Source organism: Pteropus alecto, unplaced genomic scaffold, assembly GCF_000325575.1.
Source record: "Pteropus alecto unplaced genomic scaffold, ASM32557v1 scaffold7, whole genome shotgun sequence".
Taxonomy (NCBI): Eukaryota; Metazoa; Chordata; class Mammalia; order Chiroptera; family Pteropodidae; genus Pteropus; species Pteropus alecto.
Genome location: NW_006494614.1, coordinates 34,029,050 through 34,043,804, shown reverse-complemented (window position 1 = coordinate 34,043,804; position 14,755 = coordinate 34,029,050). Strand labels below are relative to the sequence as shown.

The following is a 14,755-nucleotide window of genomic DNA, read 5'->3' as shown; positions in this document are numbered from 1 at the left end:
GAGCGGTTTACGTGAGATGACTCAAACTCAAGTGTGGTAATGTAGCAATTACTCAGTGCTACTATAATAATGAGGAATGATAAGGACTTTTTTTGGCCAAAATATGACAGTCTTCAAAACCATAGCTTCATTTATTGTTCACATACCTTAGTGCAAGGGTAACAGGCTGATGTCATGAACTCATTTAATACAAAGAGTCTCTGAGAAACTGAGAGGCACAATTAATTTGTTCAGATAAATTTAAGCCTGCATGCAGGCTAAATGTTACCTGAATTCCCTCTTTTTAATGGAAGAACAAGACAGAGAAGTGAACAATGTCTTGGGTTCAAAAAGCGGCAAAGTCTCTTTCCACAGCAAGTTCTGGTTATGATAACACCATAATAAAAGAATGCCATAAATTTTAACACCCTAGCTTTGCATAACAGTTTGCAGGGCACTCACACATTTATTACCTTTCTTAATTGTATACTCCCGATGTTATATAATAAGTAGAAGGATCAGCCTCAAATCCAGTTTCATTCCAGATCACAGGCTCTTAACTACGATGTCACGATGTCTTTATTGGGCTCTTGGGTTCCTACCACTACTGCAGGTATTGTCGTCCTGTCTCCCAAAGCTGGAAGTCAGGTGGTACTAACCTTAATCAATTGAAAGGTTAAGTGACTTGCCACACATTCAAGTCAGTCAGGGACATTGCTAGAACTAGAAGCTGGGCCCCAGGAGTCCAGTTCACTGTGTATCCCGTTTGTCTCTGCTCTTTGCCTAATTATCCCTTTCAGATATGAAACCATCTGACTTCTCAACTACCCCTGCCCTCACAGTAGGTAATGGGTATACACTAGGGGTCTTCTTTTACAGAGAAAATGCAGGCACAGGGACTCAGTAAGTTTCCTCCAGGTCATGGGGGAATCATTGAGTTTCTACATCTTAGGTCCCTGGCCTAACGACCAGCTCAACCCTGCTTTAAACAGAGCCTCCCTCCACAGTCACACAACCCTGAAGATACACACTGACCAAAAGATGTGGTTTACAAGGAAGGAAAGGAAGAAGAGAAAGAAGAGAAGAAAAGGAAAGGGAGGGGAAGTGAGTTGGGGGAAGGAAAGGGAGGGGAAGGGAAAGGGAAAAGGGAAGGAAAGGGAAAGGAAGGGAAGGGAAAGGAAGGGAAGGGAGGAAGAGGGAAGAAGGAGAACCAGAAGAGAGGAGAGGAGAGGAGAGGAGAAAAGCAGAAAGGGGAGGGAAGAGGAGGGGAGGAAACAAAAGTGAAAAAGTGTTTTCAGATTTCAGTAATAGGAGGAACAGAATCAATTAGGGAATGGAAAGTAGTTTCAAATTAGCCTCTAACTAGCTATGCACATTATAAAGGCGATGTAAAATTCTTCACGTCACTGTATTGCACCAATTTTCTAGGAGAGTCTCCTTAAACAAAAAGCAGGAATTAAATTAAAATAAGCAGTGCAGTCTTGCTTTTTTTTTTTAACAGTAATTGAGGCGCTGGAGAGCCGAAGTGAATTTGAAAATATAAATATTTCTAAAATAAATGGCTTTAACCATCCAAATATCAGCATAGTCTCGTGTTGTAGTCATAGAAGAATGAATAGACAGAGAAACTTATGGAGTCTTCATATTGTCAAATCAAGCAACACACTCGAAGACCACGCCTTTAATCAAAGCACCTTTAACTTAAGAAACTAATCCTAGCACTGATGATAATGAGTATCAATACAAGGGGGTGTTCGACCACCATACTTATCTGCATCCTTCCTTTCTCTTCCTACTTGTGATCTATACCAGCTGTCTGCATGTGCTTGTCACTCACTCCTTACGACTCCACAACATCTGGTTTTTCTCCCCACCAATACTATCTTGCGGCCTAAATGTCACTAAGAACCTTCTGAGAGCAGCTCATTTTGAGATGCCTCAATACACCTTCCTTCAGTCTCTCCTCATCCCTGGGTTCCACGACACTGCATCAAATTTTCAAACATACTTTTAGCAGGAGAATCCTTCTTTCAAACTAGATCTTGCCTTGAAATCCTACTGATTACCATAGTTTTCTAGTAAGACATGAAATTAGCTAGTGTAAGTATTCAAAATGTGTTCTTTTTCAAGGTAGTTTTGGCTATTCATTGCATTTCCATAAAATTTTTGAATCAGCCTGAAAACTGTTACTAAAAAAAAAACCAACCAACCAAAAATAACTGTCAGGATGCTTTTTTAGAATTGCATTAACTCTAAATATCATTGTAGAATTGACATCTTAACTAGAAGTGACATCTTAACATTGTAATGTTAACATCTTAACATTATTGAGAACTGCAGTAATGGATCTCTTAATGTTTCCTCTGCTCTGGATTCATTAGCTTCTTAGATCTATGGGTTCATAGTTTTCATCAAATTTGGAAAATTTCTGTTTTTTGCATTAGATATCTTCTATCCCTCCTACCTCTACCTCTCTTCCATACCTCCTACACATATGAGCAGCCTGAACTCCACCCAGTGAAACTGCTCTCTGCTTGGGTTCTGTTTCCTAGTGCTGAGTCTGGAATAGTGCTCCCAGACAGGAAGCTATTCTCCTCATATGTTTTCCTTCTCTCAAAAGTCACAGCTTTGTGCTGTCTGTTATCCAATGCCTGAAATATATTTTGATTTAGTTTATAGTTGTGTGTGGCAGAAGGGTAAGTCTAAAACTCACTATCCTCTCATGGTCAAAAACAGAAGTCTGCCCATTCACATTTAAGAGCAATGCAGTAGTAAAAAATCTAAATGAACAATCTGTGTAAGAGGAACTTCATGAGGCTTACAAATGTCAAAATCTGTTGGTCTTTACTCTGTTTAGTCTCTCCAGAAAAATATCTTCCAGTCTCCTTTCTAGAAGGAGTAGATTTGGGGTTGCTCAGGTTCTGGAGCTGGCCAGAGGAAAAAAATTAGTGGGGTAGGAGGAAGGTTGACCACTCTTTAAAGAGTAAGCAGATCTTTACATTCACCCTCCAGGTTTCAACTGTATTCTCTATCCATATCTTCCCTGAGCTTGGTATCAGTCACCTAATTAATATCTCACTAATGTAATTTGTACAGAAATTGTGCCTCTGCTTCCTTGGAGGGAGGGGTAGGAATAGATGTCTAATTGGATCAGCCAGAAGTAGTGACCTTGGGATCTAGTTCCTCTTTAGAGAAGATTTCAAACAACTCCCTCTTTTTAGCATCCTGCCTCATATTCATTTCCTGGTGCCTAAATTTCTCTAAATCCAAAGATTTTCTAGGGTTCTCCGGGCAAACTGTCTTGCTTTTTATCTAAATTGTCCTTCACAGGAACTTAATTTTGACTTTCCTCCACCTCATTAATTCATTTGCGTTTCTCCCATTTACTTTCCATCTTTACATAATGTTTGTGTTTGTAACACAAATGTCTCCTCATTTTATCTAAGAGAAGTTTTATGCCTCTGCTTCCTGTTCTTTTATTATATGTCCTTGAAACATGCTTCTGTTTGGTTAAGATTCCATTCTAAACTATATTAAGCTTCATAGTCACATTTTCAACAATTCTTACTCCTTTTTTTCTTGCTGTTTTTCAGGTTCTTTGTTCATTACTCTTTCTTGTACCCTGTTTCATCTTCATTCTTGGACTCTTTTTACAGTTTGCCAAAGTACATCATTTTTCAGAGAGTGCACAGGGTAATAATATTTCTGAATTTGTATAATGCTTTATATGTCTTTATTTTGTTCTTATTCCAAATAATATTAGACTGGGTATAGGATTCTAGGTTTTAAATCATTTTCCAAGTAACTTGCATTGCTTCAGACTTCTTTTCCCACTGATAATAGCAGATGAGATGTTCAGAGAAACCTTTTCAAGTTGTCACAACTGAAACTGCTGGGTAATATGCCTTGATGGGTAGAGTGTAAGGAAAGGAATTCCTTGGAGGTAGAAATGAGTAGAATGCTGCTTTCCCTGTCCTTTCTTTCTTACCTGAATCTGTCTGGGGTCCAGAGTCACCTTAGGTTTGGCTGAGCTTAACATCAGCCCTAACATCCACAATGGACCAAATCCATCTGCAGTCCCTAAGCAAATAATCCTTCTTTGTTTTATGAGCTGGTCTTAAGACTGCATCTTGAGAGCCACAGATTCAACCACTGTGTCAGAGGCGGGGACAAAATGGAGAGAGAAGAGAAGGGGAAATACTGTTCTAGCAGTTCCCCAAGCAATCCTTTGTTAATTACCCTACTATCTGCCTTATCTGACTCTTAAGCTTGGACTTTTTCCCAAAATTCCATTGAAAAGTATAACTGTACTGTTTATATCAGTTTTCTCTAAACTTGCTTTGTGTTGTGTTTATTCCATTGTGGTTTCTCTACCCATCCACCCCAATCTATTTATCCTCCAGAAATCTCTCTGGGGGACACCTTGGCACCTTGTTCTGTTTTTTTAGCACTCGTTTAGATTTTCTTTTTCTTTTTGTAATATATTTTTTCTTGTTTCAATGTATCACAATGTCTGATACATAGAGGTATAATCAATATCTTCTGAAGAAAAGAAAAATGGGCATGCCTTCAATGAAAAGATGACCATAATATATTTATTCGTTTATAAATCCACTGCATCCATTCAATGTTTTTAATTAAGGTCAGTTATGTACTAGACATAGTTCTAAGCATTGGGAAACAGCAGTATTTCTCTTTATAAGGAGCTTATATCCTCTAGTGCCATTATGTTTTGTTTTTTTAACACAAGTTGAAGAACAATATAAATAACTCAACATCTTTGCATGCAAATGGATGTGTGTACACCTGAGTGTGAGTGTGTGTGTGTGTGTGTGTGTGTGTGTGTGTGTGTGTGTATGCTTTCAGATATAATTTCCAGGTGATGGGATAGGAGAAGCAATATGTGAGAAGGCTTGTTTTAACTGCTTTTATTTGTTTGTGTATTGTTGTCCATTAATATAGTTGATTCAGGCTCTGTTCTAGGCACTTGGGATACACCAGTGAACAAAGCAGGCAAACATTTCTGCCTTCTTGGAGATGATATTTTATCAAGAAAAGTCAGACACTAAGCCATAAACATAATAAATTAGGACCTTATATAGTATATTGGGACCTTATATAGTATAAGTACTAATGACTATGGAATAATAGAGCAGAGTAAGGGAAATTGCAAGTATGCTCTATGGAGTGAACGGCAATGGGATGCAATTTTAAATAGGGTGGTAAGGGTAGACATCATCAAGAAAGTAATGTTCAACAAACACTTAACGCAGAGAGTTACTTGGAAAAGGAGGAGAAAGAGCATTCTAAGCAGAAAGAACAACGAATGCAAAGGTTTCAGTGTGAGAGCAAGTCTGGAATGTTCCAGGAATAGCAAGGAGCCCATGGGCCTGGAACAGAACAGGTAAAGGCGATAGAGTGAGAGGGGAATTGGAAGAGGTGAAGTGGTACAGAGAACGGCCCTTTAGGGACTTGGCTTTTATTGCGGGAGAATTTGGGAGCCATTGGACAGTTTTTGGGAAGAGCGAAATTATCTGAAATATTTTGAAAGGATCATTGGGTTCCATTCAAATAGACTGAAGAGGGGCAAGGGTGGAAGAAGGGATTCTGATGGAGCGAGTCTTGTAGTAATCAGTAAAAGGTGATGGTGGTGGCAGTAGCAGAGGACTTGCTACAAAGTGGTCACATTAAAGGCACAGCTGACAGAATTTCCTGATGATCTGGTGTGGGATTTGGAAGATCAAGGGTGTTTCCATGGCCTGAGCAATTGAAAAGATACGGCTGCCATCACCTCAGTTAAGAACTATGGTGGGCATGGCAGGATAAGTAGTGGAGATCAGGAGTTCAATTTGGAATCTGTTAGATTAGAGGTGTCATTTCAATATCCAAGTGACAATATCAGTGGGCTATAAGGTTCAAGAAGTTAAAGCTCAGGAGAGGGCTCTGGGTTGGAGGTTACAATTTAGTAGTCATGAGCATGGAGATCTATTTTTTTCATAAATTTGAAGAGATCATTTTGTAAAGTCAGCACATAATTTTCTTACTCCATCTAATTTTCCATATTTTTTAATATTTTGTCGATCACAAGTTGTCAGGTATTGACTATGGCATGTATCCTTTCCTCTCCGTTCCCTCTGCCACTTCTCCAGCTCAATTATCTCTTGCCTCGTTGAGATGATCCTGTCTCACTTGGGTTTCCTAAGGCATTCCCACCCAAGTACCAGATCAATGTGGCTAAAGCACACCTGTGGTCATGCAGTGACTCCTGGAAGATGACTTGTCACCTAATGAATTAAAGGACCAAATGCTTAACCTGCCATCACAACCCAAACCCAGACTACTTTCCCAAACCTACAACTCACTAGTCCCCTTCACACACACCATGTTCTTTGCACTATTCCTAAAGCTCTTGCCTGAGCATCCTATGCATATTGGCTCCTCCACCAGAAATCTACTTCCTCTGCACCCCCAAATGCCTGAACTCTGTCCATTCTTCATGGCATGATACAACCACCTACTTCAATAGAACTTGGTCGACTACCCCATCTGAAGATAACCTTTCCCACCTCTGATCTCCCACTCCAAGAAAGGGGGAAAGAGCATGGCAAGGGCAACATTTCCCAAAGTGAGGGCAGCAAGAAAGATGCTAGCCCCAAGACAGATTCTGAGAATAAAGGGTACCATGGACAAACAAGTTTGGGTGATCTCTACATAGTAGGCTCCTCTTAGAAATTCACATTATGCATTTACATATTGAATGCTCTCAAAAGTCTTTGGTAAAAAATATAGAGAGGACTTTGTTTAACCCGGCATTTGCAAATGTATTTGACTGTGGAACTTTTTTGTCATAGAATATTTACTAACATTCTATGGAACTAGTGTTCCAAGGTTCTCACATAATACTTGGAGCTGGAAACCTGGATTTTAGTTTCAATTAAGTAATCATTAGTGCTGGCTTTCCCTAGGCTCAGGCCTAGATTAGGCAACTTTGTATCCTAACACAGGTCACATGTCCATGGGCCAAAGCAGGGAAACTAGACATCCCAATATCAATAGGGTAACGAGACATCCCAGTACTGGTGTCTCCTAGACACTGGCACTAGCCTAGTAGGTTTTGACAGACATGTGCCTCTGGTTTCTAAAAATGGCTTACTTGCCCCACAATGACTTATGGCCAAATGGATTAGGATGCCAAATTACTAGCTGTGTGATCTTTTCAGGTCGCCTTTCTTTATGGACCTCGGGTAACTCATCTCTCAAACGAAGGAGCTGGTCTAGATGATATCCAACTTTCCATCCAAATGCAATGAAAGACTCCACGTGTCCTTCTTTGAAGCTTACCTACTTGCATTTCATGGCCTCCTCTACTAAGAGATCCTGAAGATGGGATTTCTTTCCACATTATTTTTTATCTCCAGAGCATGGCAGAGGACCTTGAACACAGTTGGAACCCAGTAAATACATGCTGCATAAATATTTAAAGATGTCTAAAGCATTCAAGCCTCAAAAAAATCCAAAATTAGTCTTTGAGATAACGAAAAAATAAATAAAATCTAAGAAGTAAAACAATCAAAATAGCGCTACAGAGAAATAATTCTGTAGCATTTTCTAATACTGCTACTAGCAAACTAGCACTGCCAGTAAAGACTAACATTGGGCATTTAAACTGTGTGATGCGTAGTCCTCAGTGGCTCATGTGTTAAAATCTTCATATCAACCCCATTAAGGTGGGTACTATTCTTTACAGATGAGAACATTGAAATGCAGAGGGGTTAAGTAACTTGCCTGAAGTCCCTCAGATAGCAAGTATAGCTTGGAATTCGAAAGGTTTAAAGGAAGTAGCTTTCACAAGAGAATCTGGTATAGCGTGTGGCACGTAATCGGCACTCAATAAATGTTTGTTCCACATAAAAGAAATGAAAAGAGAAAAATATGAGAATTGCTTTCATAAAAGGAAAGACACCTAAGGGAGTAGGTGCTTAAGAAATATTTTTTTATATGTGTACTGTGAGAAGCGTGGGGAGTTGTAAAAGATTATCTGATATATTTCCGAAGAGCCCTTAGCCTCTGATTTCAATTCACAAAAATCCCTGAGGAGGCTGTGGAATCTCTCACTGGGGACTTGTAAGAACATGGCTTAGGAGAGCTACTTGAAGGAGGTGTTTTAGATAATTTAAAACAGAGGAATTGAGGTAGAGAGGCTATAGACCAAATGACCCTACAGTCCTTTTCAGTTCTAATTTTCATGTAATTTCCTCAAAAGCCGGTTTCCAGTCTGTTTTCTGCAGAACAGAGATGAACTGGATGGACCAGCAGATACTGCCTTCCCACCAACTGAGGACGGTGGAGTAATTTGGAAACCTTCCAAAGGGGCTTGGTTAGATTGTAGGCCATTTATTTCATGAAGAAATAAACCACAGAAAGCCCCTTTAAAACATGCATGCAGAAAGCAAGACAAAATGCTGAGATTATCTATTTAGAATTTGCTTTAAAAGAGCCCAGGCAGCACTCATTTATTTTTGAGAAAATATATGATTAACTATAGTTAGCTATGAATTCAGATGGTGTGCATTAGACCAGCTCCTCAAAGTTTGAGAGCATTTAATATTATATATCGCTGCCATTTGGACTAAATTGTTTTTTTAATGTACACAATATTACAAATTTAATTTGAGCTGTTTGAATCAGTCTGTAAAAAAGATTTGATTATACCTGAGTGTTCTGGCCCCGGCTTTTTCGTATCTCAGTAATCTTGGCGGTAATTGGCTGATTAGGCGTCTCACACTCCATCTTTGCCTCAGTTTCCATGGTAATGTTACAGGAGCTATTATAGATGAGAACTTCATCTCTTTCCACTTTAGGGCTGAAACGAGAGGGGAGGTTAAATGGGGTGTCATCAATCTTAATGAAATGCAATTATTTTTACTCTTATTAATCATTGCAAGCCATTAGCTTGTGGCAACTACAGGCCACCATTTGTCAAATTTTGCAAATTTCTGTAATTTTGTTTCCATTCTTTTATTGTTTATTTGTTTTCTCTTTATCCACACACCCTGCAATGAAAATGCTCATGGTAAATATCTTTCGCCGAGGCCTTTCTCTTTTCCAAATCCGTTAAGAACATTAGCAAAAGCTTCTCTGACACCGACTTAAGCAATGTGCAAACAATACTTCCAGTTCCAAAAATGGAAGCAAATGTTGGGGAGAGGATTTTTTCTTTTTTCCTTTTCCCCTTCCCTCTCCCTGTTCTTACTCACACTTAGTGTTGGGGGAGTGAATTGCCTGAATCCCCCTAGGGCAGATGGAGAAATTGGAAAACCCACACAACTGGCTAACTGGTCCCTAATTCCAACTGTGAAAAAATGAGCTCATTTAGGCTTTCAATTCCCTCTCCCCAGCTGATGGCAATGAGGCTCTGTTGCTAGCAGTGGAACATTAACTTAGTAAATTAATTAAACTTACTTAACAGCCCAGACTAAGGAGATTCGATATATGTGCCAGTTATACTACCAGCCACTCTCTTTAAAAGTCCTCTTCCTTTAAGGAGAGAAGCCAGACTGCATTTAAAATGAAAAACAGCATTACAGAAAGTCTAAAAAATCTACAGTCTAGAAGAGATGAGTGCATGGATATTGCTGGGTATTGTCCCCAACAGGTGTGATATTTATTCAATAATAATCTTGGCTTTAGGCATTGTTATAACTAACTCAAAGATTATTAGTAATAATAATGCATGATATTTTATGCTTTTCAGCAATTTCATACATATGCTTTCATTCAAGCCAGTAAAGTAGGTAGAGGTGAAGAGCCTGGTGCACAGTTGTTGTAATTCACCCGATTTGCCATATAAATAAAAACCAACCTAACATTTTTAAAGAAATAAAATAAAATAAAATAAAATAAAAAACAACAACGACAACAACATAACCTAAAGAGATCAGGGGATTTGCACAAATGCAGAAGTATGGCAGTTCCAAGATTAGAACCCAGATGTTCTGTCTCCTAGAGTAGTACTCTCAGGTTTTGAGAGGCTAAATTGAACATTGGCCATGAAGATGAAAGGTTCCATGGGAAGACCAGGAAGACTAGTGGAAAGGGCAAAAGGTCACTGCTCGAGAAGCTAAATCATGTTGAACTAGAGCATTTTTTTTTTCAAATCAGTGTAAAAATGGTTGCTCCCACAATTTGATAAAGAGAATGATTAAGATAACTACCACAACTACTTAAAGATTTTTTTCTTAATGCTAACACATTCCCAGCTTCTTATCCACCCAAGACATGACTTCCATACCCAGACCTACTCCTCCAGACCTACTATAAATTGTCCGTATTTTAACATCATGAGGCCCAGAACCAAATGCACTTGGTTTGGGCTGACCACTGGGGCTATGGTCTCCCTTATTCTGAGCCCTCCCTCTTATGGCATTTAACATCATGTTGATTTTGTGGCCCCCATGCTCAAAATAAGATGGTAGTAAACTCATAGTCTCAGAGCTGCAATTACCTGAGGATTTTGCCATGCTGTATTTGTTCAACTGATTTTCTGAGAAGCATTAGTATGCAGAGGTTAGGCTTGAAAGCAGACCAACTAGACTTGAATCCCTGAGCAGATGCTTACTATCTATATGACATTGCGAAGACACGACTCTCTATGTTTTGATTTGCATGTTTATAAAATGGAGTTACCAGTCATTGAGTGCCTATTATATAGAGGTATTGAAGGAATGGAGCAAAATGAAGCCTACAAATGATTTGCACAGAATCTGGCACACATTAAGAGTCAGATAAAGGCAGCTCTTGTTATAATTTTTGGTGGTAGTGGTGCTGGTGGTATTATTGTTAAATGTGAATGTGGAAATTTATGTTCATTTTTGTTACATGTCATCTCACTGATGTGGACCCATTACTCAAATACGTTTTGAATCTGGAGCCTATAATGTAGCTACAAATCCATTTAGCTGAGCCATCATCCAGGGGATAGATAAAGCCACAAGGTAAATACAGCATTTGCTTCCAGAGTGTCAGTTGTACTCAAAGATTCAAAAAGAAAAATCGAAGTAATTTAACTTTTAAAGTGTAACGTAATATTTAGATAAATATGGAAATACGATGGAAGAGAATGGAAAATTGACATGGACTTTTCAAATGGAACACCTGACTTGAAAGCAGCTTGATGCTTGTGTCAGGCCATTTTGAGCTTTGCAGCTTGAACCTTTCTTTTGCTACTGTAGGTAGAGGGGATATTTGGAACAGTTCAAGAAGCTCTCCCTCTTTCTGTCATAAATCACTTTTAAAAATCCATCAGAAAGGAAATGAAGTTGGTTTACCACATCATCGCATTCCTTGAGAATCGGTCCCCAGATAGCTACTTCCATTTCTGAAGGCCCACAAACCATCTGATTAATAATTCATTCTGGAATATTGTCAGCAATAACACAAGCTTAGTTGTCTAAATTTTCCCCCTTTTTACCTTTTTAGGCAAATGAAAGAATATTTGCTCATCACCTCTCTCTCTTGTATGCCCACCTCTCTCTCATGATCATTACCAGCAGTGGATCCTCAGTCGAATGAGCAAAAGCTGGGAAACTGACTTGAACCCGAGCAAAGGAGTGACCAACTTCCTATAGAACCTTGGCTGGTCTCACGCTTTCACCCTCCTAACAAGCCTTCTTCTGCCCTTTCTAGGATTTTTGCAAATCCTAGAAATGGGCTAAGAGTAAAATGAACTAAGTCACTTCCCCCTTTTTTCTCTTGCCTGTAGCAGTGCACTGTCTTCCCTAATCATGTTCTTCTTGTTCTAAAAGAGTTAAAACTACTTTTTCTTAGCTTAGGCTTCTTTATAAGCTTTAGCTCATATTTCTTTTCGTATTTCTCCCTTATTATCTCACTAGAGATTTTTTTTTCTTTAAAAAACCATCATAAAAATTAGCAGAACATCAGGATATCAAAAATAGTCTAACATTTACAAAATGTCAGTTTTAATAGCTACTATTTCAAATTTTCCTCCACAATAATCCTATGAATTAAATAGTGCAGTGGCTAGACGTAAATATAAATATAAACATGTATGTGTACAGTGAGAGATACATAGATATAGATGACATGGATCTGCACATACACACACATGCACACAAATATTAGCTGTGAGAGAATGTGATAAAAAAAAAATTTGGCCCAAATGATAGCAAAGAGAGCTCTAGAACCTAAGTTTTCTGATCTCTGGTCTCTTGTTCTTTCAGTTGGTCTAATCTGATCTAGAAGTAAGCACGTAATCTTCCTGTATGCACTCTCTAGGATAGACAAGAAAAACACTTGCAGTCATTCTATCTCCCTCATTTAACCTGAAATTGCTTCCTCTGGCTCTGAAATCTCATTGAACCTGCACAGCTCAGCCAAGACTCTCATCACTGCTGCTGACAGCATGGCATCATGTTGAGCACATCACAAGTCAGAAGACTTGGGTTCTGGTCCTGGCACTGCCAAAGCTTGACTGTGTGTTTTTGGAAAGATACTCCATCTGTTCTTAGAATAGAATCTAAACTCCTTACTATGGCCTTCAAGGCCTTACGTACCTCCCCTAGCTCATCTAGAGCCCCTTTCCTTCCTTTTCACTCTACTTTCCCTCTGGCCTCTGACAGTTAATAAAACTTGATGGGTCCTTTGCATTTGCTATCCTCACTGCCTGACTCTCCATAATGACAACTTCTTCTCCTTAGCTCATCATAAAAGAAACTTCATCAAAGATACCTCCTCTGAGCAAGTTGTGTAAGATACCCCCCCACCATTTTCTCTCACTTTATAGCCATAACTATAACAGGTGATCATTTTGTTAATTGTCTGGTTTTCTCCTCTATCCTTAACAGCATGGATCTTGCTGAGTTATTCACCACAGAGAAACCAGCTCCTGACACAGGACCTAGAACGTAGTTGAAATTTGATAAACACTGGATAGATAGTAAGATGGATGCATGGATAAATGAATGATTTTTGCCACAGATACACATGTCTACCATTGCCAAATTACATCAAATTTATTGTGGTAGTGAGTAGCAGTGAAATAAAGCATTTAATGGAAATGAGTTCCTTGCAAAGATTCTGGAAAGTAGTTCTATGAGTTCACATGCATAATTTAAAGAGGGACCAAATAAGCCATTTGGCACATGGTTTTCTTAATGACTCTTGTATAATTTATTGTACGTTTTCTGGTTATTAAATTAGTACAAGTTCACTGGAAAAAATACTTCAATGAAAAAAAATGAATATCAGTACCACAGCCACCTAGAAATAGGGACTATGAATGTTTTAGAATACATCTTTCCAATCTTTTCTCTAATCACCTAATATATGTGTATAAATATATATATATTATATGCATTATTACGATTAAATTAATACAATATTTTGTGACCTGCATCTTTCACTTCCCGATATATTGTAAGCATTTCCGTCTTTGGTTAAATATTCTATGACATGATTTTTAAAGGTTTCTTAGTATATTATCATTTGAATGCATTCTTTATTATTCAATACTTATTTCAAATTTTGTTATTATACCTAATACTTCAAAGAACATGTTTTGTCATAAATATTACATATTTCTGACTACTTTCTTAAAGTCCTAGAAGTGAAATTGCTGAGTCTCTAAATCCAAAGAATAATAAGGTTATTAGTGCATGTTGTCAAAGTTAGTACAGGTAGTTAGTACAGGTTGTACTAACTTTCCTTCTCGTTGGCAGCAAAGAGCAGGGCTGGCTCCACTCACCCTAAGTATACACTTTAACTCACAGGGCCCTTACTTTCATTCTTACCCAAGAAGACACACCCACTTTTGTCTGCTGCAATATCCAGAACATTGAGTGGCACTTTTGAAATGATATTAATAGATAGGGCATAACTTTTTTTGTTGTTTTTCGTTTTGTTTTTAATGTGTTTATTGGTTGTCAGAGCAATAAGGGGCAAAACTTTTAATGGAGTGACTCAGCCACCTCCTAGAGTAATGAGGAAGGGCCTAGAAGAACTCCGAAGGAATAGTTTTGAGGATCTACATAAAGTCCAGAATTTTGTGGAGCCAGGAACAGCTGATATTTACTTCTTGGTGTCCAGCAGCAGTGAGTTCTGAAATCCAGTCTCACCTGAGTACAATCTCCAGGCCCCCGTCTCCTATGTAACCTCAACAGGACTCTTCCTGCCCTTCTAGAGAGCAAGTGGCCAAGAAAGTTCCTCTGACTGACACAAACCTCTGGTGGCAAATTCATACTAAAGAGACTGTCTCAGGACATTGAAAAGGCAGACTATCATGAAAAGGGCCAGTTATCTCTTTGATTCTGGGTAACTGGTCTTCTTAATTTTATTTTTTAATGGAAAATAGACCTTCATTAAACAATCAGATGTAACCACTCCATATAGATAAGAAGTAAAGAGGATACAAGGTCATGTTAAGCAACGAAAACTCAGTGCATAGGAAAGGAAAGGCTTGTGCGAGTTAAGGCCAACCAGTTAGCAACATGGTCACACGTTTTCTATAATTTGTTTAGAAAAGGGGGTTTTACCTGGAAAGCTGTGGTATTTGTTTGTTTTTTAAGTTCAAAAAAATTCTTATAAGCTTATGGCTTCTAAATCCTAGATCTAATTCTGCCTACACATCCCCCCTTGTTTTGAATAAACGTTGTACAATCTGCTGGATTTCTCTGTGACTTTTTTTCATACTTGTGAATCTGTTTGGAAAGAAAAGAAAAAGGAAAGGGGAAAAGAGCCTTCTGTTTTTCATAATGTCTAA

The 14,755-nt window shown here is 38.5% G+C and overlaps 1 protein-coding gene across 1 annotated transcript in view; it reads right to left on the bottom strand.

Moving 5' to 3' along the window:
- The window catches only part of PKHD1 (PKHD1, fibrocystin/polyductin), a 413,647-nt gene that overhangs the window by 324,649 nt on the left and 74,243 nt on the right, over positions 1–14,755 (bottom strand). The window contains exon 35 of the mRNA XM_006926447.3: positions 8,692–8,842. Within this exon, the coding sequence (XP_006926509.2) occupies positions 8,692–8,842 (151 nt within the window). The remainder of the gene's footprint in view (positions 1–8,691; positions 8,843–14,755) is intronic.